The sequence below is a fragment of the Antechinus flavipes genome, chromosome 1 (genome assembly GCF_016432865.1).
Source record: "Antechinus flavipes isolate AdamAnt ecotype Samford, QLD, Australia chromosome 1, AdamAnt_v2, whole genome shotgun sequence".
Classification (NCBI taxonomy): Eukaryota; Metazoa; Chordata; class Mammalia; order Dasyuromorphia; family Dasyuridae; genus Antechinus; species Antechinus flavipes.
The window spans coordinates 656,918,162-656,942,934 of NC_067398.1; the positions used below are offsets into that span (position 1 = coordinate 656,918,162).

A 24,773-nucleotide genomic window follows, 5' to 3' on the forward strand; every position below is an offset into this window, starting at 1 on the left:
AATGGATTCTAGAATGTCTTGAGTTATGTTTACCCAGGCAAAGCAACAGAATGGGATTCTAACAATGATCATGGGTCTGATTACCTCCTTCATATCCATGTCCCAGCTGCACACAGTTAATCCCCTATAACAGACTCAGGATTATGGCCAATGGCCTTTTCAGGCTTTAAAATATGAAATGATTGGGATCATTTATCTAGAGTGAAAAGTCCCTTAGAAGTCACACTGTCCAACTTCTAATTCTATATATTTTGCACATAAAGAAACCTGGCCCCCAAGAAGAAGGGGCTTGTATAGGGTTTGATAACCCTAGAGGTAGGGTTATCTAAGTTTAGGATTATTTGTTTTATAAGTAATAGAGCTGGGATTTCAATTGAGATCCTTTGATTCGGGATCTAGCATTCTTTTCACAGCTCCATGCTGCTCCATGGTTATATCTGTAACTGTAACTATCCCTCTTTCTAAGTATATATATCCTCACACACATACCCATACACACATATATTTTATATGATATATATAAAGTATACATATACATATGTACTTCATTGGCCTGAAGCTTGACATTAAAACAACAGCAACAAAACTAAGACCATGACTCCTGGTCCTATCATTTCCTGGCAAAGAGAGGAGGAAGAAATGGAAGCGTTATAAGATTTTGTATTATTGACCTCAAAGATTACTGTAGATGGTGACTCCAGCCATGAAATTAAAAGATGCTTGCTTCCTAGAAGAAAGGCTATAGCAAATCTAGACAGCATACTAAAAAAATAGTTCTTTAAACTCTGGGAGATGACTAAGAACGATTACATTGAATTCCCAATCCCTATATTTTTGCCTGCCAGCATTTTGGATTTCCTTCACAGGCTAATTGTACAATATTTCAGAGTCCGATTCTTTTTGTACAGCAAAATAACGGTTTGATCATGTATACTTATTGTGTATCTAATTTATACTTTAATATATTTAACATCTACTGGTCATCCTGCCATCTAGGGGTAGGGGCAGGGGGAAAGAGGGGAAAAACTGGAACAAAAGATTTGGCAATTATCAATGGTGTAAAGTTACCCATACATATAACCTGTAAATAAAAGGTTATTAAAAAAAATAGATCTTTATACTCAAAGCTATGGTTTTTTTCAGTACCAATATATGACTGTGAAAGATAGATTATAAAGAAAACTAAGTGTTACAGAACTGACACTTCGAATTGTGGTGTTGGAGAAAACTTTTGAGAATCCTTTAGATGGCAAGGAGATTAAATCTGTAAATACTTAAGGAAATTAATTCAGGCTATTCACTGGAAGGTCAAGTACTGAAGCTGATGTTTAAATACTCATTGGAAGACACTGATATTGGGAAAACTGGAAGGCAAAAGAAAAGAGAATAGTGGAGATAAATGGATAGTGTCATAGAAACTATGAATATGAACGTGGACAAGTGTCCAGAGATAGTGGGAGATAGAAAGACCTGATGTGCTATGGCACATTGGGTCACAAAAAGTTGGACACAATTGAACAACATCTGAACACATGCATAATATATATTTATATACATTTATACATTTATTATATTATTATTATATACATATATACATTATATATACATATATACACATATTATATATATACACATATATACATGTATATATACATATATAGTATATTATTATTATATACATATATATTTATATACATATACATACATATATAGTTTATTAAAACAAAAAAGAAAAATAATGAAAATTAAACTCTTTTGGCTTCACATTATCTTCTGATTATCATTATTTTGTGTATATATGTTTTTAGACCTGTAACTCATGTGTAAAGATGAATTTGTGTTAACTTTTTTTATCTAACATGACTTCATATGTACTTAGTGATGAAGTACTAAGTGATGTACTTAGGCTTACAAAAGTCTATATGTCTTTCCTTAGCACTTTATTAGAATATCTAAGATTGAGAAGCTTATCCTTGGCAAGTGATCAATCAATAAACACTTATTAAGTGGCTAGTATGTGCTGGCACCATGCTAGGCATTGAATGTATATAATGTATACATAAAGTAAAAGAGTTCTTGTATTTAGGCAACTTATATTCTATTTGGGAGACAAGAACACAAATCATTTCCTTATAATACATTCTAGAATTTTTATCTGAAATTGATATTGATCCTGTTAGTCTATGGGTGTAGAAGATTCTGTGCAGACATAGGTTTCTATCCTTGCCAAAGCTGGCTGGCTGCTACATGACAGCTGATGAGGAAGATGTTGTCATGGAAACTGAGGAAAGGAAAAAGTAGCAGTTGATGCAACTCAAGCCCAGAGTACCACCACTTCTGCTGCTATTCCCTCCATTCCCTCCTGCTTGTGGATAGAACAAAAAACCACCGTTGCTCCCAGTGATTGCCACACATTGTCTCTCCCCACCCCAATGGTTGACAGTAGTTTGGGGGCCAGTGAAGAAGTTTTTTGGAACTGAGGCTGTGGCCACCATGAAATAGCTCTTGTCACTCGTCTGGCCTGTACTATGGCTATGGTTGTTTCCCAAATTTTCTAGTTGCCATCTAGAAAACCCTCCACTTTCCACAATAGGAAAAAAGATATATTTTATCATAGGTTCACCATGATTAAGGTGGGTCATTATGTAACCAATAGCCCAGGAACCTCTAGTAATCTTGAGTAAATCAGATTGCATCTATTCTTATGAACTTACTTCAAAATGGGTCAATTTCTCCATTTTGGCTTGTCATGCCTTTACCCTAGAGTTTGCTTTGGAGAAATTCAAATATAATTTAGGTATAGCTTGAGTCTAATCTATTTCTTATATATGAATAATGGGATGTCTTCAGCTTCCGTACAGACTTTCCAGGTATAAAATGGACATCTGGTTCAAAATGTCTTTATTTTATTTCACAGAAAATGAAAAAAAAAAAGGAACAGACTCATAATAGCCATTAAACAGATTTACAAACTCAGAAACAAGGAACTCCCTTCCTTTTGGATCTGCAGCTTCCAAATGACTCTAACGATGAGAATCTGCAAGTTCCAACATGTGTAATAAAACACAAGAGCCAAGATTCAACAAGGTGTCTTGCTCCTTCACAACACCTTTAGTTTTTCAGTGTTTATTATAATTTTTGGCACATAGTAAGGACTTAATAAATGTTTACTGACTTGACTTTAGTTGCAAAGACTAAGTAGGTGACCCCTCTTCTTTCTTTTTTTTTTTTTTTTTGGCTGAGGCAATTGGGGTTAAGTGACTTGCCCAGGGTCACACAGTAGGATGTATTAAGTGGGGCCAGACTTGAACTCAAGTCCTTCTGACTTCAGAACTGGTGCTCTATCTACTAGTTGCCTCCATCTTTTTCTTTCTTTACACGATCTTGGGTTTAAACTCTCAGTCCTAGGAAATCTTAAATTTTGTGTTGTCTTCCAGTGATACAATCCTAAAGGTCCTTGCTTTCCTGGAAATCTCCCTTTGGGTAGAAGGATAGGCTCTCACAGTCTAGGAACTCAAAATCCTTTACACAAGAGGTCAGGATGCATGAACATTGCCAATTAACCACTGACATTGGTGATATATAGAGGCAAGCATGTATCTATTTCTTCCATGTACTTGAAAATTTATTAGATTGATGATTGCTGCCTTTCTTTGATTTGAAGATCCATTCTCAGGATCTCTTCTCCCAGGCCTTGTTGGTATATACATAAAACTTCCATGCATTCTTAGACAGCCATTCCTGGTTCTGGGATTGAGAGACTGAGTTTACCTCTCTGCAAGATTTGGCCATGAGTGTATGCTATTCTATCTTCTGACCTGAGGAAAGCAAAAGGAGGCAGAGTATATACATGGCAAATAGAATGTCTTGTAGACATCTTAAAGATTCGTTTTTACCTTTCTCCCTAAACCTTCCTCTTTTCCTAATTTCTTATTTCTGTCAAAGGTACCATCATCCTTCTAGTTAACAAAGCTTGAAATCTAGGTGTCATCCTTATTCTCTTCACTCTCCTTCCCTCCCCACCTTCATTCAATTAGTTATCAAATCCCTTGATTTCTAAGTTCTTAGCATTTCTCAAATATGCTCCTTTTTTCTCTTCTGAGACTACACCCATTGTAATACAGGCCATCAAACCTCATGCCTGGACTGTTGAAGCATCCTGGCAGTTGATCTTCTGGCTTCCAGGAACAAATATAAAACCTCAGTTGGCTTTTAGAGCATTTTAAAACCTAGCCCTCTCCTACTTTTTTCAGTCTTCTTATATCTTAGTCTGTGTCTTGTGGCAGTGACCTTCTTGCTGTTCCTTGTACATGATACTCCACTTCCTGATTGAGCCTATTTGCTGGCTCTCTTCTACACCTGGAATACTCTTCCTCATCATCTTTGCTTCCTAGCTTCCTTCAAACCTCACCTAAAGTCTCGTGTTCTTTAAGAAGCCTTTCCTTGTTCTCCTTGGTCTTTGCATCTTCTCTCTGAAATTACTACTCATTAAAAACATATATCTTTTTGGTTTTTGCATTTTGTCTCACCATTAAACCGTGAGCTCCTTAAAAGAATTCACTAAATATTTCTATTTATCTATATATTTTTCTTTGTATCCCCACTACTTGGCATAATTCCTGGCATATAATAAGGGCTTAATACATACTAATTGACTAATGGTAAGCTATGCTGTTCTTAATGGCTGGCACAATGTTGAGTTTTTCTCTATCCTTGAACTTGAATTAGTCAGTGATCTTGGAGGCAGCCCAGGTCTCCAAAACCTAACTAGTAGTTCTCTGTGTTCTTTTAATAAGGTGCCAGTGAACATGCTCATGCTGTCCTTTGAGAAGTGCTTTTCAGATGCCTCCAAGTGAAGATGTATGCCCTAAAATACTATTGAATTGATCAGGCCCTCATCAAATTGATAAGCAGCTCTCTGATCACCCAAATCCCCTCTTTTAAATTCAACTAATCAGAGTCTGAACACCTTCCAGAATTTCAATGTAGACTGTTGTAGTCATTATGTATATTGTGCATACAGTCATGCATATTCTGCTTATTTTACTCAGTATTATTTTGGAGACTTGGGTGGCCTTCATGATCATTAACTGATTCAGGCTAAAAGGTATAAGAAGAATCCACCATTGTGGAAGCCATTAGGAACAGTATGATCCATTGTTAGCCAATTAGCATTTATTAAGTATCTACAATGTGACAGGCGCTGTGCCAAGCACTGGTGATACAAAGAAAGTCACTTTCCCCTCTTCCCCCTTATAGTTACTTCTTTCAAGGAGCTTGAAGTTGAATAGGAGAGACAAAATGCAAAAACTGTATAAGCACGGTGTTTGGACTGGGTTGATGACCATGGGAATAGAGAGTGGAAGGATGGATATGAGAGCTGTTGTAGAAATGAAAATAATGATATTTAATAACCCATTCCATTTGAAAGGTAAGGGAAAGTGAGGAAAGTTCATAGCCTCAAGGTTTCAAATATAGGAGACTTAGGTAATAGGTGAAGTAAGATAGAGGGTCAAGTTGAAAAGGAAAGCTATTAGGTTAGATTTTGAACTTGGCGAATTTGGGGTGTCACCGGGATTTGAAGGTCTTATAGACTGAGGTATATATAAAGTAGATATACAAATCAAACACTTACTTATAATAAATCAGAGAGAAATTTAAAACTTTTTTTTAGTAAACATAATTTTACCATTTATTAAAGTAGAAAGCACACTAAGAATTTGCACATTAATGAGATGGATGTGTTTGTTCATTTTTATATAAATAAATCTTGGTGAAATATTTGATACCTCTTACTGTTTTTTTTTTTTTTTAAGACATCCTTCAGGCGCAGCTAGGTGGGGAAGTGGATAGAGGACCAGTCCTGATCAGGAGGACCTGAGTTCAAATCTGGTTTCAGACACTTAACACTTCCTAGCTGTGTAGCAAGTCACTTAATCCCAATTGCCCCAGCAAAAAAAATAAAAATAAAAATTAAGACATTCTTAAATCTAATTTATTTATTTATTTTTGAGAGATAATTGGGGCTAAGTGACTTGCCACATAGCTAGGAAGCGTTAAGTGTCTGAGGCTACATTGGAATTCAGGTCTTTCTGACTCTAGGATGGGTCCTGATCCCTCTTACTGCTGCCAAATTTTTCCCAGCCTCCACATTCAGTTATGAGGCCCCCTTTGGGATTATGACCCACAGTTTAAGAAGAATTGTTGTATACAACTATGGTGCCAGCATGGAACTCAGAACAAGAGATTAGGACAAGAAGGGACTGAGAGTCATCCAAAGAGAGGCAACATTGTGGGAATAACCATTCTCCTCTTGCCCTTCCTCCAAACTCCTTTCAGGTATGGCATATTCCAGAATAGGGAGAGCTGCCTGGCAGGAGAAGAGGGTGTATCCAGAGTAGAGGTAGCTTATTTGAGAAAGATTCAGCTCCCCAGCTCAAAGCTTTTTTTTCCACCAAACTATTGCCCCCAGTGTAGAATGTAGACTAAAAGAAAATACTATGTATGCAGTGAATGCCTTTTGCTGTCAACAATTTGAAAAAGAACATGAGGTAAACATCTATCATATTTCTGGTGAGATTCAACAATGTTTTTTCCCATCTTGGCTCCCTTGGCGGCAATCCCAATTATGAAGGATGGCCAAATGAAGTCCCTGTTCCCAGGGGGAGGAAGGAAGGCAGACAAACAGAAACTATTAGAATGATAAATGAGTCCAGAAGTGCATTCATTGATCCCAAAGGGATTTGACTAACCTTGGTGTTCATACTTATCTGGCCTACCCATAATTGGTGCATTCAAAGGTTCTGGGGTCCTGCTTATTCTAGATTGTTACATTTGTAAAAACATATAGCTCCATTGTTCTATAGGATATAAGACAATGGTTCCCTTAATGGAGGAGAGTCACTTAGGACCAGCCTGCATTTGTCAGTAGTAGAGCTGGTTTCCTGGGACTCTGTTGCTCCATCTCTCTGGACCAGAATGAACATCTAGACCAGCTAGTGGGGAAGCAAATCAATGCATTTCTTTATATCTTTTCTGTATGCTGTATGTTACCAGTTGTCTGTAATCTATTTGATTACACACTTGATAGCACAGGGCTGCGCTAGTCAGGAAAACCTGGGTTCAAATATGGTCTTAGCTACTTACTAGCTGTTTGACTTTGGGCAACTTCTTCATCTGTTAAATGGGGATGATGATAGCATCCAGGATTGTTATGAGGATCAAATGAGGTTATAATTATAAAGTGCTTAAAACAGTGCCTGGTATATATTAAGTATGTGTGGAACAGTAGTGTCCACAAAAGCAAAGACTGTCTGACAAATTAGCTCTCTTTGCCTTGGATACACCACAACTGTGCCTGGTATTACCTCCCTTCTATCCTTTTCCTTCTATCTCTACCATAGTCAATATCTTTTATACTTCTAAGTTTCCAGGCTAAAAGCTTCCATTTCCTCAGTGATTGGTATCTCACTTCTTGTGACTGCAGAGATAGCAAACCAATCTAGATTCTACTGAATGGGAGACCACCGTTCCACACAAAACTACTGGGACTACCTGATCTTGAGCTTTTCTAATGCATAGAGTGAAGATGGTCTTAGGAAAAACTTGGATTAATTCCTAGGACAGCCCTGTTAAAGCCATAATGGACTCCCTGTTTCTATCTAAAGACCGATGTATCTGAGGGTCTCTGGCACTATCTCTGGTTGCACTTCTTCCCTGCCCTTTGGAAATGTCAAATTGGGAAGTATCAATTTCAGTCCAGTGCAAAAAGCAGAGTGGGATTGTTAATTTAAATGAACAAAGGAGATAACCTGTTGCTGATGAAAAAAATCATATGTATAGAGTTTTGATGAAAACCTGGTTTAAAACTCCCAGAACTATTCTAGAAAGGAGTCTTTTTCTTGTGTGTGTGTGTGTGTGTGAGAGAGAGAGAGAGAGAGAGAGAGGGAGAGAGAGAGACATAGACAGAGACAGAGACAGAGAGATCAGAGAGGGAGGGAGGGAGGGAGAGAAAGAGACACAGAATTGGGATTACGTGACTTGCCTAGGGATCACACAGCTAATAAGTGTTAAGTATTTGAGGCTGGATTTGAACTCTGTCCACTGTACCATCTATCTGTCCCTTGAAGGACTCTTTTTCTACAGTAAAAGAAGCAAATTGGACTTCTTGAGGCTTCTCACACACTGCATTCCATCTCCTATCTCCAAGCCTCTTCTAGGCCCAGAATGCACTCTTTGCTCACTTATATTTTTTTAGGTCATAGGAACAGTGGCAATACTCTCATTGGCAACTTTCTTGCTCACTTCTCCTTTACACATGAGAGCCCAATTCTCCTGTTACTTTATTATCCTTTACTGGAGGCCTTTCCTGATCTTCCTAGACACTAATGTTTTCTCTTGAAAAATTATTTTGTAGCATATATGTATAGATATAGACACACAAATATGTGTCTATATACATATGCCAATACATAATGTTTATACATATATATCCAAAGAAATGGATCAAGGAATATAAAATTAGAGATAGGAACAAATGAATAATCTAGTAGTGTTAAGGATGAACTTTGCTCTACTCTACCAGGAGTGCTTAAGAATGACACCTTTATATATACATCCAAATTCTTTCCAGTCCCATGAATGAGAGTATAAATGTGTGTTAGAAAGTAAAAGCCACACCTTTCAGGAGCTCTCAGGGGCTCTCACAGGCAAAATATTGGAACTATAACTTACTATTTGATTTATTACCTAACTGATCACAAATTGGGTTTGAAGGCAATCAAAATGTATATTCTTATATTTCCTCACAAAATACTTAAATTTCTACATCTTTCTAATCAGTTTATCAACTTTGAATCCCCCACTCCAAATTATACAAATTAGATAAGTTTCTTTTTTTTAAATTAACTTTCTTTCTTTCATGTCTAAATTTCTGGTCTCATAGACAAAATAATCAACATTACTGATTTTATAATGTATCAACAGTAAAACAAGCAATACAGAGAAGCAAAGTGAACTATTCCAACAATGTATCAGCTATGCGAAGGATTACAACCAGAGTAACTTGTGTCTACTGAATACAATTGCTGACTCTTCTATAGAGCTTGAAGGATAAACTAATTATTCAACATTCTAAGGATGACAGTTATGGTCTCCTAAGAATTTCCCCTCAAGATTACTTCTCTATAGAAAGTGTTTTATGCAGAATTAGAGTTACATATAATTCTCTCAAATCATCTGTACTCCTTTTACAAACTCTTAAGTATGTCAGTTAATTCCTTCTGCTTCTGTCTCACAAAGAGAATGGAGGGTAACTTTCCATGGAATAACATTTATACTTATTCACAGTCTTTCTCAAAAAATTTTTATTGACCACAACAACTATTAATATTTGGTAGTCTATTTGAATCTCTGGCAGACTGACTCACAAAGGTCCAATTAAAGATGAAATAATAATAAAAAAAAGATTGACAAATGAATGGAGCTAAAATGACAGAGTAAAGGCAGGAACTCATTCAATCTCTTCCCCAAATTCCTTTAAATAATGACAATAAACAAATTTTAGAGTATCAGAACACACCAAAAGATGGAGTAGAACATTTTACAGTTAAAGCACTTTAAAAGGTCAGCAGAAAAAGTCTGTGACATAATGGGAGTCCAGTGTGCAGACTGGGACAGAACAGCCCAGCTCCTAACCCCAGCCCCAGCCCCAGGCCAGTAAAACAGGAACTGGTCTAGGAATTTCTGAATCAGCATCAGTACTGGTAGTTTCTAGACCTCTCAGCCCAGAGACAGCAAAAATGACTTGGAAGGCCAGCGGAAAACATCTGTAGAATCAGGGTGGGAGCAGCTCATAATCCTGGCATAGCCTCAGCTCCTGCTCCAGCCCTAACCATGATAGTAAAGTAGGAACAGGTCTAGAGACTTCTGAATCAGTAGTAACATTGGTAGTTTCTAGACTTCTCAGCCCAGAGACACCAAAGATGACAGCAAAGTCAGCAGGAAAGGTTTGTCAGTGGAATGAGAGGATCTTGCGAAGTCAGTAAACTAAAAGTGGCCATGGGCAGTGTTGGTGGTGGATCTCTAAAAATAGCTGCAAAAATCCCCCTAAATGCACTCTCTACCCTGGAAACAGAGCCCTACTTTAACAAAGAGTTAAAAGCTGAGTAATAGACTAAGAAAATGAGCAGGCAACATAAAAAGTTTCTGACCATAGAATGTCACTATGGAGATAAGGAAAATCAAAACATATTCAGAAGAAGATAACAAAGTCAAAGCTCCTACATCCAAAGTCTCAAAGAAAAATAAGAATTGGTCTCAGGCTGCAGAAAAGCTCAAAAGGGATTTTGAAATCAAGAGAGAGAGGAAAAATTAGGAAAAGAATTGAGAGTGGTACAAAAGGAAATACAAAAAGCTAATGAGAAGAATGCCTTAAAAAGCAAAATCGGCCAAATGAGACTCAAAGAGGAAAATAATCCCTTAAAAATTAGAATCGAGCAAATGGAAGCTAATGATTTTCTGAGAAATCAAGATGATGCAATAAAGCAAAACAAAAAAAATAGACAAAATAGAAAAAAATGTGAAATATCTCATTGGAAAAAAACTGACCTGAAAATAGATCTTAGGAGAGATAATTTTAAAATTATTGGGTTTACTTGAAAAGTCACAATAAAAAAAGTGCCTGGACATTATTTTTCAAGAAATTATCAAGGAAAACTGTCCTCATATTCTAGAACCAGAGGATAAATAGGTATTGAAAGAATCCACTGATCACCTTCTGAAAGAAATCCCCAAATTAAAACTCCAAGGAATATTATAGCCAAATTCCAGAACTCTGAAGTTAAAGAGAAAACATTTCAAGCATCCAGAAGGAAATAATTTGAAGATAGTAGAGCTACAGTCCGGATAACACAATATTTAATAGCTTCTACATTAAAGAAACCAGAGGGTTTGGAATGATATTGTGGAGAGCAATGGAGCTAGGATTATAATCAAGAATCACTTTCCCAGCAAAACTGAGTATAATTTTGAGAAAAGGTGAAAATTCTGAAATAATGGATTTTCAAGCCTTTGTGATGAAAAGACCAGAGGTGAATGGAAAATTTGATTTTCAAATACAGGACTCAGGAGAAACATAAGGAGGTAATTGGGAAAGCAATATCATAAGGGACTTAATAAGGCTTATCTATTTACATCACTACATTAGAGGATAATATTTGTAATTCACTAGAACTTTTTCATTATTATGGCTGTTAGAAGGATTATATATAGAAAGAGGACACAGGTGTGAGTTGAATATGAAGGGATACTATTTTTAAAAATGAAATTAAGGAGTGGGAGAAAGAAAAAGAGAGTAGTGGAATGGTGTAAATTATCTGCCATAAAAGAGAGGCAAGAAAAAAGCTTTTACAGTGGAGGAGAAGAAGAGGAAGAGAAGGTGGGTGAATGAACTTTGTTCTCATCAGAATTGGCTCAAAGAGGAAATAAAATATACTCTCAATATGAATGTAGAATTCTATCTTATACTTCAGGAAAGTAGGAGGGAAATAGGAAAAGGAGAGGGTGATAAAAGAGAGGGCATATTGGGGAAGGGAATGGTCAATAGCAAAATACTTTGAAGGAGGGATAGGGTGAAAGAAGAGAAAGAGAATAGAATAAGTGTGTGTGGGAGTATAGTTAGCAATAGTAATTGTAAAAAGAATTTTTAAGTAAGTTTTTCTGATAAAGTCTCATTTCTTAAATATAGAGGGAACTAAGTCAAAGTTATAAAAAATAAAAGATTAAAAGATGTACTTTATACCCAAAGGGCTAAAGATTCATTCATACTACTCCTAGGCATGAATCACAAAAGAGATTATTTTAAAAGGAAAAGGACCTATATATATATTTATAGCAGCTCTCTTCTCAGAGCAAAAATTTGGAAATTGGGGAGATGCCCATCAATTGGGGAATAGATGAATAAATTGTGGCATGTGATTATGCTGGAATATTATTGCTCTATGGGAAATTATGAGCAGGATGATCTCAGAAAAAAAACTGGAAAATCCTCCATGAACTCAAATAAAGTGAAATGTACTACATAAAATATAATAGCAATATTCTGAGATGATCACCTGTAAATAACAGCAAATGACTATTTTATTCTCATCAGGACAATGATCCATGACTATTCTGAAGGAGTTATGTTGAAAAATCCTATCCATACCTAGAAAAGGAATTGATTGTGTATGAATACAGATTGAAGCATACTCTCTCTCTTTTATTTACTTTTTTACTTTAAATTTTTAAAAAATTCAGATAGATTTTTTTAGCTTAATTTCAGAAAACAGGTTTTGGAAATTGAGATACCTGGACATGTCTTATCTCTAGCACATAATACATTTGTGACCACAGGTTCATCACATAGTCTCTTGGTGTCTTGTCAACTTTGGAAATATGAGTAAAATAGACTTGGTAGCATTTTACTGCCTTATACCCAACCATCTGGATATACTGACCTTTTTGGGATTTTTTTCCTCTCTCCTTTTTCCTCTCCATTCATTCCATTCATTCATTCATTTATTCGTTCATTTATTTATTTATTTATTCAGCCATTTATTTATTTAAAAAGCTTTTTATTTGAAAAAACATGCATAGATAATTTTTCAACCTTGATCCTTGCATAGCCTTGTGTTTGAGATTTTCTTCTCCTTCCCTCCACCTTCTACCTACTTTGTTTTTCTTGAGGGTTTTTTTTTGGGGGGGGGGGAGATCTAGGTTTTCTTTTACAGCATGACTTTTATGAAAATAAGGATTGAATAAATGCTTGTTGATTTAATGAATGAATAGGGGATATGAAATCTCTCTTGATGAATTACTTTATTTTCTCAGGAAAAACCATGAAGCAAGGTTCTTTACTGAGATGAAGTATGAAATAAGTAGTTTAGTAGGATTGAGTCAAGGAGAGGTTTGGAACAGCTTCTAAGCACAACATTGAGTCAATCAGAAAAAAAAAAAAGATTTATCAAGGAGCAATCAGGGCCTAATTGAGATTAGATGACTGAAATTAGTAGAAGAATTAGGCTGAATTAGCATGTTTGTGTGACTCCCTCTAGCAGTGACAGGCATTATACAAAGATTGGGCATAAAATACTCTATATCATTTCACATTGTGAGCATTTACCCTTCAGAAGTTGGCAAATGCTACCACTCAGGATTTGATTTATGGTTTTGTTTATTGTCTAAACTTGGGAAAATATTAACAATTCAGATTAAACTTAAAAATGTTTCTAGCAGATACTTTCAACCTCCCATTCAAATCTGGTTGTTAAACATTTGCCTACATATCCCTCTTTACATCCCAACTTAGTTCCTGTGACATAAAGATGAAATCTATGAAACTGAGAAGATATAGTTTGATAAGTAGGAGAATTAAAAATGAACAGGGTCATAAAAGCACAGAGATGAGAGATCATCCAGAAGGATCACAGTGTTGAGTCAGGGCTGGGGTTTTGACCTTATTACTATGCCTTGGTTGCCTCCTCTCTCTTCCCCTTCTCTGAGTTTTCCCCAGAACTTTCAATTTGAAGAAGGGCATAGAAAGGCATTGTCTCTTATCTAAATTGGCCAGAATATTCTTTACTCTTTTTTACCCTACTTTTTTTATGGTGTCAGGCTAATGGCAGTCCAAGAGTTCTGTATCATGAGCAGATTTTCCCTGCCCATAGGAAGCTTTTTGTTTTTTGATGTTTTCTTCCTCGTTCTCCTGGAAGAGATAAACAAAAAAATTAGATGGGAGAATGTACATAGGGATTTAGGGAGAAGAGCCTATAATTCTGTGGTGTCAGCCAGTTAGACACAGATAGAAGAATGTCAGAAATCTCTTGTCTGCCCTGGTTTTATAAGAGAAGAATGTTTAAAATAACAGATATAGTTAGAAGGTACTGTTGATAGAGCACAGGTCAAGAAGACCTGACTTCAAATCTAGTCTCAGGCACTAATGGTGTGAAATTGGGCAAGGCATTTAATCTCTGATTGGAGCAGGTTTCTCATCTATTGTTGTTCAGTTATGTTTAACTATGATACATTTGGGGTTTTGTGACTAGATAACTGGAGTTATCTGGTTATCACTCTAATTACCCATTGGAGTGGTTTGCCATTTCCTTCTCAGGTGAGGAAACAGAGGCAAAAAAGTGACTTGCCCAGAGTAACATAGTTACTGTCTGAGGCCAGATATGAATTCACGAATATGAGTCTTCTTGATTCCAGGTCTGGTGTTCTATACACTGTACCACCTATAATGAAGATAATAGCACTTACCCACCAAGGCAAGGTACTATGTGAACCTTAAAGCAGAATATAAGTGGTAGTCAATACCTAATTATTATTAGGTATAGGGATGTACCCCAGGATTTCAGGGATGTTGGCACTTGCCCCAAAGCTGTCTTAAAAAAAAACTCCATTAAGGACAGCAGAGGCAAGAAAGAGAGAAAATGCTGCCTTAGAGCATAAAACCCTTTAGGATGTACAGAACTATTAAGGGAGCAGCCAATGACCCAAAGCAGAATCAAGCCACTCATGGCCCAGTAATCCTGACCCTGTATTCACCTTATGAGAAGACACAGAATGGAGGGGATTAAGTAGCAAAGGTAATGATTAGCAGGTGTTAAAAAGGTAGTGGTTTTTCTTACTGTGTGGTTCTGAGTGGAACCAGAGACAACTTTGCTTGAGAGCGTGAATGACTCAGATTTTGTTGGCCTGAGTGTCTTGAACCATTTTTTATACTGTTCTTGAACCTGGAAAGTCAAAAGAACCTGTGGGTCAGTTCACTGTATGTAGGGAAGGGGAAGAAAAGGAGAACTGGAATGAAAACTTGCCTGATGATTCAGGAGACAGTATACAAGGAAGATGAAGACTCCCTGAAGGCTATTGATGATAGTGAAGAGATAGCGCATGATCCAAGCAGTTGGACCAATCTGCAGAATGCCCAGACACCAGGTGCAGCCCAGGATGCACAGCTGAGCCAGGGCTTTAAATCTCAGCAACCTAAATAGGAGGGCAAGGCAAGAATCTGTTAAATGCTCAGACAACATCAGCCTCTCATCCCCCTTGGAAGCAATTCCAATTCTTGGCAACTTCTGCCTGCCTCCTGAGATAAGTTTCACAGACCGAGTTCCACAGACATAAATTCCATAGACAAAGTCCTCAGAGGGAGGACTGAGCTCTAGTCTTTACTCTCAGTGGCAGATAGGAATGCCAGAGTGCACAGAGCACTGAGCCTAGAGTTAGGAAGACTCATCTCTGTGAATTCAAATATGGCCTCAGACACTTCTTAACTGTGACCTTGGAGAAACCATTTTGACTCAGTTTCTTCATCTGCAAAAATGAACCAGAGGAAAAAATGGAAATGGAAATGGAAAAGCCCCTCCAGTATCTTTGCTAACAAAACCCTAAATGGGGTCACAAAGACTTGGACATGATTGAAAAACAAATAACAAAAATGAAATATACAAATGAGACAAAACCTGGAAGAATTTGGACCAAGGTAAGGGAGATACTTAGAGAGTAAAACTTCTTAACTCCCTTTTCATATAGGTAGGCAAATTGTTTATTTCTTAAAAGTACCTTCAGTGATGGGATTAAATCCAACTTTTATGAAGATCCAGCTCCATTCTGCCATGTGAGATGAGCATTTATTTTGACATAGTCAATCTACATAGTCTTACATAGTCAATGCTACGCTGATTTGGAGTCACATGATTCAGTTTGAACCCACTTTCTATTATTTACTACTTGTGTGGTTTTGGGCAAGCCACTTATTGTTTTGGGGGGTCTTAATTTCCTTCATTTTTAAAAGAGGGGTTTGTATTACATGGTTTATAATGTTCTGTCTTTTTTTTAAAAAAATAACTTTTTACTGACAGAACCCATGCCATGGTAATTTTTTACAACATTATCCCTTGCACTCACTTTTGTTCCAATTTTTCCCCTCCCTCCCTTCACTCCCTCCCCCAAATGGCAAGCAGTCCTTTACATGTTAAATAGGTTACAGTATATCCTAGATACAATATATGTGTGCAGTACCGAACAGTTCTCTTGTTGCACAGGGAGAATTGGATTCAGAAGGTATAAATAACCCGGGAAGAAAAACAAAAATGCAAGCAGTTTATATTCATTTCCCAGTGTTCTTTCTTTGGGTGTGGCTGCTTCTGTCCATCATTGATCAATTAAAACTGAATTAGCTCTCTTTATTGAAGAGATCCACTTCCATCAGAATACATCCTCAAACAGTATCGTTGTTGAGGTATATAATGATCTCCTGGTTCTGCTCATTTCACTTAGCATCAGTTCATATAAGTCTCACCATTCCTCTCTGTATTCATCCTGCTAATCATTTCTTATAGAACAATAATATTCCATAACATTCATATACCACAATTTATTCAGCCATTCTTCAATTGATGGGCATCCATTCATTTTCCAGCTTCTAGCCACTACAAACAGGGCTGCCACAAACATTTTGGCACATACAGGTCCCTTTCCTTTCTTTAGTATCTCTTTGGGGTATAAGCCCAGTAGAAACACTGCTGGATCAAAGGGTATGCACAGTTTGATAACTTTTTGAGCATAGTTCCAAATTGCTCTCCAGAATGGCTGGATGTGTTCACAATTCCACCAACAATGTATCAGTGTCCCTGTTTTTCCACATTCCCTCCAACATTCCATAATCTTTCCCTGTCATTCTAGCCAATCTGACAGGTGTGTAGTGGTATCTCAGAGTTGTCTTTATTTGCATTTCTCTGATTAATAATGATTTGGAGCATATTTTCATATGTCTATAAATACTTTTAATTTCTTCGTCTGAGAATTGTCTGTTCATATCCTTTGACCATTTATCAATTGGAGAATGGCTTGATTTCTTATAAGTTAGAGTCAGTTCTCTATATATTTTGGAAATGAGGCCTTTATCAGAACCTTTGATTGTAAAAATGTTTTCCCAGTTTATTGTTTCCCTTCTAATCTTGTCTGCATTAGTTTTCTTTGTACAAAAATTTCTCAATTTGATATCAGAATTTTCTATTTTGTGGTCAATAGTGATCTCTAGTTCTTCTTTGGTCATAAATTCCTTCCTCTTCCACAGGTCTGAGAGGTAAACTATCCTATGCTCTTCCAATTTATTTATAATCTCATTCTTTATGCCTAGGTCATGAACCCATTTTGTCCTTATCTTGGTGTACAGTGTTAAGTGTGGGTCAATGCCTAGTTTCTGCCATACTAATTTCCAATTTTCCCAGCAATTTTTGTCAAATAATGCGTTCTTATCCCAAAAACTGGGGTCTTTGGGTTTGTCAAATACTAGATTATTAAAGTTTTTGGCTGTTTTGTCCTTTGAATCTAACCTATTCCTTTGATCAACTATTCTATTTCTTAGCCAATACCAGATGGTTTTTAGTAACTGCTGCTTTATAATATAATTTTAGATCTGGTACAGCTAGGCCACCTTCATTCGATTTTTTTTTCATTAATTCCCTTGAAATTCTTGACCTTTTGTTTTTCCATATGAACTTTGTTGTTATTTTTTCTAGATCATCAAAATAGTTTTTTGGGAGTCTGGTATAGCGCTAAATAAATAGATTAGTTTAGGTATAATGTTCTTTCTAAGTCAAAATCTGTGTTCCTATGAGCTTGTGAAGTGCTCTTAGACATGACATTGGATCCAACCAGGAAATATGGCTTTGACTCTCAGAGACTTCTTGGGAACGAAGGATCTTTTGCTTTATCTTACCTTCTGTCCTGGAGAGTGGACACTTCACTGTTGAGGGAAGACAGTTTGCTTTGCAAAATCCAAATAACAAGAAGAATAAAAACAAAGTTTGTCTGTGGGAACAATACAAAATTTATTGACCCAAATGTTTCATCTGGAACTTGAGCCCCATCTTGGTCATCAGCTTTCAAATCTGGCTACTCTGAGTTTGGATTCAGAATTGGCCATTACATTGTGGACATGTGTACATGCCCACACACACCAATTTATATGTTTACACTACTGCCAACAACAACCAAGGATCATTGCTTCTTGATCCTGACACTTTGTTCAGCCCCTTTGATTTTGTGGTAGCCCCTCTAAAATTACATTGTAATGTGTTCACTTACAGAGAATATAATGCAGACTGGGCCAAGGAAAGCCCAGAGAAATCCCTTTTGAGTTTGGAGCCAGCACCTAAGACAAAGAAGGAAGAACAATTGGTAAGATCTAGTAGCTGAGCATGTCAGCATTGATGGGAATAATTTTTTTCTTAATCCAGGATGAGATAAAAACTTCTCCAATTTAGGCAGAGAGCTTTGGGTAATCCTGAGCTATATCCTGGGCTAGATTGTCAGGTATACCTAGTGATGTCAACAAAAATCATTTAATTGTTTGTGGTCTGATACTGTGTTGTAGACACTGATTCATATATTTTTACCTATATTCCCACAATACTACTTTGAGACTCAGTTTATTCATCTGTAAAATGGGATTATATCAGTGGTAGACACCTCACAGGATTGTGAAACTCGAATGATGTGATTATTTGAAAGTGTTTTACAAAAAATGAAAGTGCTACATAAATGCCAATAATGTAAACACATATTTATTCCTATGATGATTCGATGGGAATTTCTTCTAACAACACAGATCATAATCTGCTTCTAATTTATACTGAGTCTATATAGACTTGGAGTCAGCAAAACTTGTATTCAAACCCTGCTTTGGACTAGCTGGATGATCCTAGGCAAGCCACTTAACCTCTTAACTTCCATTTAAGTCTCTATAAAATGGGGGTAACATTAATGTCACTTCAAAAGCTTATTGTGGGGATCAAATAATACATATTAAGCATCTTTACATAACTTTGAGATGTTTGTAGAAATGCTAGCTATTTTTATTATGAAGATCAAATGAAATAGTCAATGAAAACTGCTTTGAAGGCCTTAAAGTGCAGCATAAGTAGATAGAACTTAGTAATTATTGTTGTTGTCTTAGGGAGTCATCACCTGAAGTCAGAGAGAAGTGCCTTGCTCATAATTATGGGTCTCTTAAGCAACAGATTTTGAATCTGGGTCTTTCTGATTCAAAATTTAATATTCCATCTAAGTTATGTTATTCCTGGACCCCTGAGATTCTCCCATTGGTTAAATCATATGAGAGATTGATTAATTTTGCTGATTAAAATAGTGCAGAAAAACTGGCTGGTGATCAAGATGTACGTAACATTTTGTTGGACCTAGGATTTCACTGATATAAAGAACTTTCAAGTGAGGATTCTCCCTTTCATGGGGCAGATTGAACCCCTTCAGCAGGTAGTGCTCATGAAGAGTTGCTTAATAGTTTAATGACTTGCCTAAGGACACAGAGTCAGTCTATGTCAGGCAGGATTCAGATTCAGGTTTTCCTGCTTTCAAGGCAAGCAAGGCTTTATCTATTTGCCAGATTCTTTGTGTATAACAAAATAGGAATTTGGATGAGATTGATGAGAATATTGACCATGTCCCTTTTATTTTTGTTCCGTATCAAATTCTTTTATAGCTGGGACAAGAGGATCTCAGAAATAAATAAGTCCAAACTCTAAATTAGTTATCAGTAACAGAAGGCTTTGATGTTTTCTGCAGGCATGAGTAAAAAGGGAAAGACCTAATTTTAGACCAAGGGCACACTTCTGGCTTTTCTTAATTGGCTGTGATAGTTATAATTAAAGAACTGTCAGCCTTCACACTGATGATATGCATATTTGGCTATCTTTTTGAACAGGAAAGGGCCTAAAAAGTACCTTTAAATTGTGGCTATTATTTTTAGGACCTTGTGTGTGAAAGAGGGGTGCTACAGGTATTATATTTAGCTGATTGTACATATTTTTATTATGTATTCACTGTGCATTATGTACATATACACTCATTTATAGATTTATTTGCATAATATATGTTTATGCATATAAAGATTCCAAATTTATGATAACTAGGCTATTGCTACATCCTAGCTAGCAGGAATAATTTCATGTTTGACAACAAACTGACCTGGCTGGGAACTAAGAAGTTTCTATCTACTCACTATTGGTTTGGTCTATTACATTTAAGCAAGGAACAGAAAGCCTTTCTGATCATAACAGATTTAACAAACTTAATCTAATTTATGTATGTAAGATTAGTGAATTTTCCTAATATCCTAATATGGTTGATAAGTGTGTATATGGGTCATAGTTCAGATTACCTGTTAATTGATTTCCCCTAAGATTCCCCTTCTACTCAGTCCTTGTGAATCTGCCCAACAACAATAATTAGATAGAAAGTCAGAAACTCAATGATTTGGATTCTTATCCAGGTTCACATTCCACTATTTGTGCTGTGCCTAGAACTTTAGGATGGAGGAACAGCTTCTTCACTTTCTTATGAGTCATAAACTACCTGACTCATGATCCTTGGAATATTTGTATTCCTTCTTGTATGTTAACCATGCTTTCCTCACAATACTACACTTAATATAAGTGTCCGTCTTCAGGACTCTAAGAAGACTTTTTAGCTACTTAAATTGCTGGGGTCAGCCTTGTTGGCAGAGAGACTGTTCTCCTTGATCAGAATTTCTCTATCATTTTCATAATGATTTTTACTCTTGTGATAAATTAGGCAAACTACTTTATGCTTCAAAAAAAGTTTTCTTTGATTCTAGCTTACAAGTTCCTGCATGGAAATCCTAAAGCTTCCATTATGGCAACAGTCTCTGAAGGAAAGGTTGTGGGCAGTCTTCAACCTAGGCAATAAAATGATTTTATGACTCAATTACTTCTGAAGCATGCCTCAAATTTTCCTGGGAAAGCTCAAAGATCTGTGGGCCAAAGACAATCACATGAGCTACATACTAAAGTTTATCCAGGGAGCTTTTAGCTTGAATATTCCACTCAATTAAATTTGGTTTATTTCGATTCAATAAGTTTGTTTATAGCCTACACAGGCAGCTAGGTGGTGCAGTGGGTTGAGTGCTAGGAAGACATCTTCCTGAATTCAAATCTCCCCTCAGAATTTACTATCTCTTTGATTCTGAGCAAGTCAATTACTCCTGTTTGCCTCAGTTGCCTCATCTGTAAAGTGATCTGGGGAAGGAAATGGCAGACCATTCCAATATCTTTGTCAAGAAAAACCCAAAGGAGGTAGCAGAATCAGAGACACGACTGTAAACAACTTAATGATAAAAATTGATTACAGGTTCAAGGCACTGCAAATGCAAAGACAATTTATTCTCTCCTTCTTCCCATATAATATTCTAGCATTTTCAATGGATGGCAGCAGTCAGGGATGAATAAGCTCTACTTACTGGGAAGATGTTCCATAAAGGTTTGCTCTTGATGCTGCAGAAATAGCCACAATCACAGCTGGAATTCCATAGCCCAGAGGGTACATGACCTTCCTCAGGGAATGATTTACTCTGGAGTAATTGGCAACCATCAGATTCCGTGCAGTTAGAAAGAGATGCAGGCCTTCTAGCAGCAACCAGGTGAAAGATGCCAGATAGAAATAGTGCAATAAACCTGCAATGATGGAACATAGGACCTGGCAGGACAAGGATACAATGTTATTCAGAATAACTGTTCAGTCTGGTTGAAGTTCTTGCATTATCTCCCTTACATAGGCATTAGACAAAGAGCCTGACTTGAAACTAAAGATGTTGGTTGGTCAGAAGCAAGTACTGGTCTCTATGGACAATGCCCTCCCTCAGAACAGAGAGAGAGAAGAGATGGAGAGAGAGAAAGAAGAAAGGAAAAGAGAGAGAGACAAGAGAGAGAGAGAGAGAAGAGAGAGAGAGAGAGAGAGAGAGAGAGAGAGAGAGAAAGAGAGAGAGAAGAGAAGAGAAGAGAAGAGAAGAGAAGAGAGAGAGAGAGGAGAGAGAGAGAGAGGGAGAGAAGAGACAGGATCGAGGAGACAGGAGAGAGGAGAGAGGGGAAGAGAAAAAGAAAGACAGACAGAGACAGAGAGATAAAAAGTGACAGTCAGGGATAGAGAGAGAAAGAGAGAAGGAGAGAGGAAAGAGGAGAGAGAGGAAGGGAGAGAAAGAAAGAGAGAGGGAGAGAGGGGAAGAGAAAAAGAAAGACAGACAGAGAGATAAAAAAATGACAGAGTCAGGGATAGAGAGAGAGAAGGAGAGAGAGAGAATCAGAAAGAGTGAGAAGAGAGAAAGAGAAAAGAGACAGAGAAAGAAACATGGAGAGACAGACAGACAGACACACATACACACACACACACACACACACAGAGAGAGAGAGAGAGAGAGAGAGAGAGAGAGAGAGAGAGAGAGAGAGAGAGAAACAGGACATTGCAATATCACAACAGCTGCTCTTGGCATTTATGTCTGGAATGGGGGCAGTCAGGGGCAAATACTTTGGAGTGCCACAAATACCTTAATCTTGGTTTGTTTAATTCCTATGAGGAAGAGGAGATTGGCCAGGAAGAGACACAGGGAGAGCTGTAGGTGGAGGGAGGTGCTGGTGTTCTGAATGGTGTGGCACAGGAAGAAGGTGAGGACAGCCAGAAAGAGACACAGCAGGGAGAGGCTCAGTCCCACATAAGTGATCACTGTCAGCACATAATCTTCATCCTGGGTTCCCACAAAAGAGAAATGCCAATCATACTTTCTGGTTCTTTGGTTCTGGAGTTGGAGAGACATTGTGCTCATCACATAAGTGCTTAATAAAAATTTGTTGACTTTATTTGATTTTGGTGTAAGGGAAGGGGAAGGTCATCAATCTGTATATTGGAATTTAGATTGTGGCTTAATCAATTATGAGCTGTGTGACTATTGGAAAATAATAATCTCTCTGAGATTTAGTTTTCTCATCTTTAAAACAGGAATTTTCAATATGCCTAAGAAGTAGTCTCTAATGACAAAGAGAGGCTTTTCTCTTTGCTCTCAATAACTAAGTCTCACTAAGTCTTGCAATTCTACCTCTAGTCTCATCATCTCTACTCTCATCTACGATTGGTTCTGTTCCCAGTTCACTGCCTGGATGGAAGCAACAGCCCAACTTTCCTTCATTCTTAAAAATATTCAACAGATCTCATAATCTTCTAGTTAAGATTCTAGATTTCTCTTTCTTTTCTGAGCCAAACTCCTTGGAAAAACTTTTTATATTTATTCTTTATTTCTTCTCCTTTCAGTTTCTTCCAAATTCTCTATAATCTATTTTTTGACCTTATTAATCAAATGAGATTGCCTTCTTCAAAGTAAATTCTTAGTTGATAAATCTTTTCATAATGTTGATCCTTCTTAACTTTTCTACAACATTTGACACTACCAACTGTCCTCTCCTATAGACTTGCTTCTCTCTGGGTTTTTGTACGTGTTTACTCTTAGTTCCTCTCTTGTGTGTCTCCCATTGCTTCTCATTTTTCACTGCTGTATTATCATTCATATAATGTCTCTGTGTTTGCCCCCAAAGCTATATCTTGCATCCTATTCTCTTCTGTCTCTATATTATACATGGTGAACTCATCAACATACAGAGGTTTGATTGTCATATCAATAGATATGATTCCCAGATCTTTAATCCAACTCTAGTCTCACCTGAGCTACAACCTGCATATCCAATTGCCTACTGGGCATTTTGAATTGGATATCCTATAGGTATCTCAAACTCAAGATGTTCAAAACAGAATTCATTATATTTTCCCTCAAACTCATCCCTCTTCTGAATTTCACTATTATTTTTGAGAGAACCACCTTTCAGCTGTCTAGGTTTGCAACACAGATGTCATGTTTGACTCCTCATTCTCTTTTAGCCCAGATATCTAATCAGCTGTCTATTTGACTTTATTGACTTCTGTAGCATCCATCCCCTTTTTTCTACCTCCCAGTTCTCATTCAAGCCCTCATCATCTGGTGCCTGGATGATTGTAATGGTCTTCTAACTGTATTGCCCGATTCACGTTTCCACCTTTCTTCCAATCTATTCTCCACATGTATGCTTAAGTTAAGGTATAGAAGAGTTATGATCTTCATTGGTGCAGTATGATGGAAAGAGAATTCTATCTAGAATCAGAAAATCTAGTTTCAAATCCTGCTTCTGATACTTATTACATGTATGAGTTTGGTTAAGTTACTGAACCTTGTTAGGTCTCAGTTTCCTCACCTCTAAAATGAGGAGGTTGGACTCTACTATCCCTCTGGTTCTTTGTGGCTCTAAGACTGATTCTATGATCTCCATAGTTGAAGTCAGATTCATGAAGAACTCAAGTATGAGTAAATGAGGTGAGTTGACCAGTGGCCATTTCTGTAACTAATGTTGAGCAGACATTCTTAAGTGTATGTGTGTGTGTGTGTGTGTGTGTGTGTGTGTGTGTGTGTGTGTTATGATAACCCCCTTGAAAGTCTGCTGAAATCTATGGATTCCTTCTCAGAATAGTAGTTTGTGCTAAAAAAAATGCTAAATATCAAGTAGAGGGCAGCGAATAATGATGGATTCTTTTTGCCTGTTCAAATTCATGGGCCTTTGGAATATATGCTTTATTTATAGCAAGTTAGAAACCCCTGGTTTAGATAGAAACATAAAAATGTGGGAAACTCTGAAAGGATGGGGTGTTTGGAAAACAAGGTCTTTGTGGAAAAGCTATTGAAATTTTGACGATTCAGCCTGGAGAAGAGAGAGGAGTCATTAAATCACTTTTATAGGAAGGAGAAGAACATTTACATTCTCCCAACAGAATGAATAAAAATTCCTTTAAAGAAGGGAGTATTTCATGTTTGTCCTTGTATCCTTAGTGACTATAAGAGA

The 24,773-nt window shown here is 37.0% G+C and overlaps 1 protein-coding gene across 1 annotated transcript in view; it reads right to left on the minus strand.

Annotated features, from left to right (window-relative positions):
* Positions 1 to 12,741: 12,741 nt before the first annotated feature.
* Positions 12,742 to 24,773, minus strand: part of ADGRE3 (adhesion G protein-coupled receptor E3) — a 50,173-nt gene continuing 38,141 nt past the window's right edge. Inside the window, exons 10-16 of the mRNA XM_051975365.1 lie at positions 22,403 to 22,600; positions 21,323 to 21,558; positions 18,133 to 18,199; positions 17,765 to 17,856; positions 14,856 to 15,024; positions 14,670 to 14,774; positions 12,742 to 13,744 (exon numbers count right to left, since the gene is read on the minus strand). Of these exons, the coding sequence (XP_051831325.1) occupies positions 13,655 to 13,744; positions 14,670 to 14,774; positions 14,856 to 15,024; positions 17,765 to 17,856; positions 18,133 to 18,199; positions 21,323 to 21,558; positions 22,403 to 22,600 (957 nt within the window). The 3' untranslated portion in view covers positions 12,742 to 13,654. The remainder of the gene's footprint in view (positions 13,745 to 14,669; positions 14,775 to 14,855; positions 15,025 to 17,764; positions 17,857 to 18,132; positions 18,200 to 21,322; positions 21,559 to 22,402; positions 22,601 to 24,773) is intronic.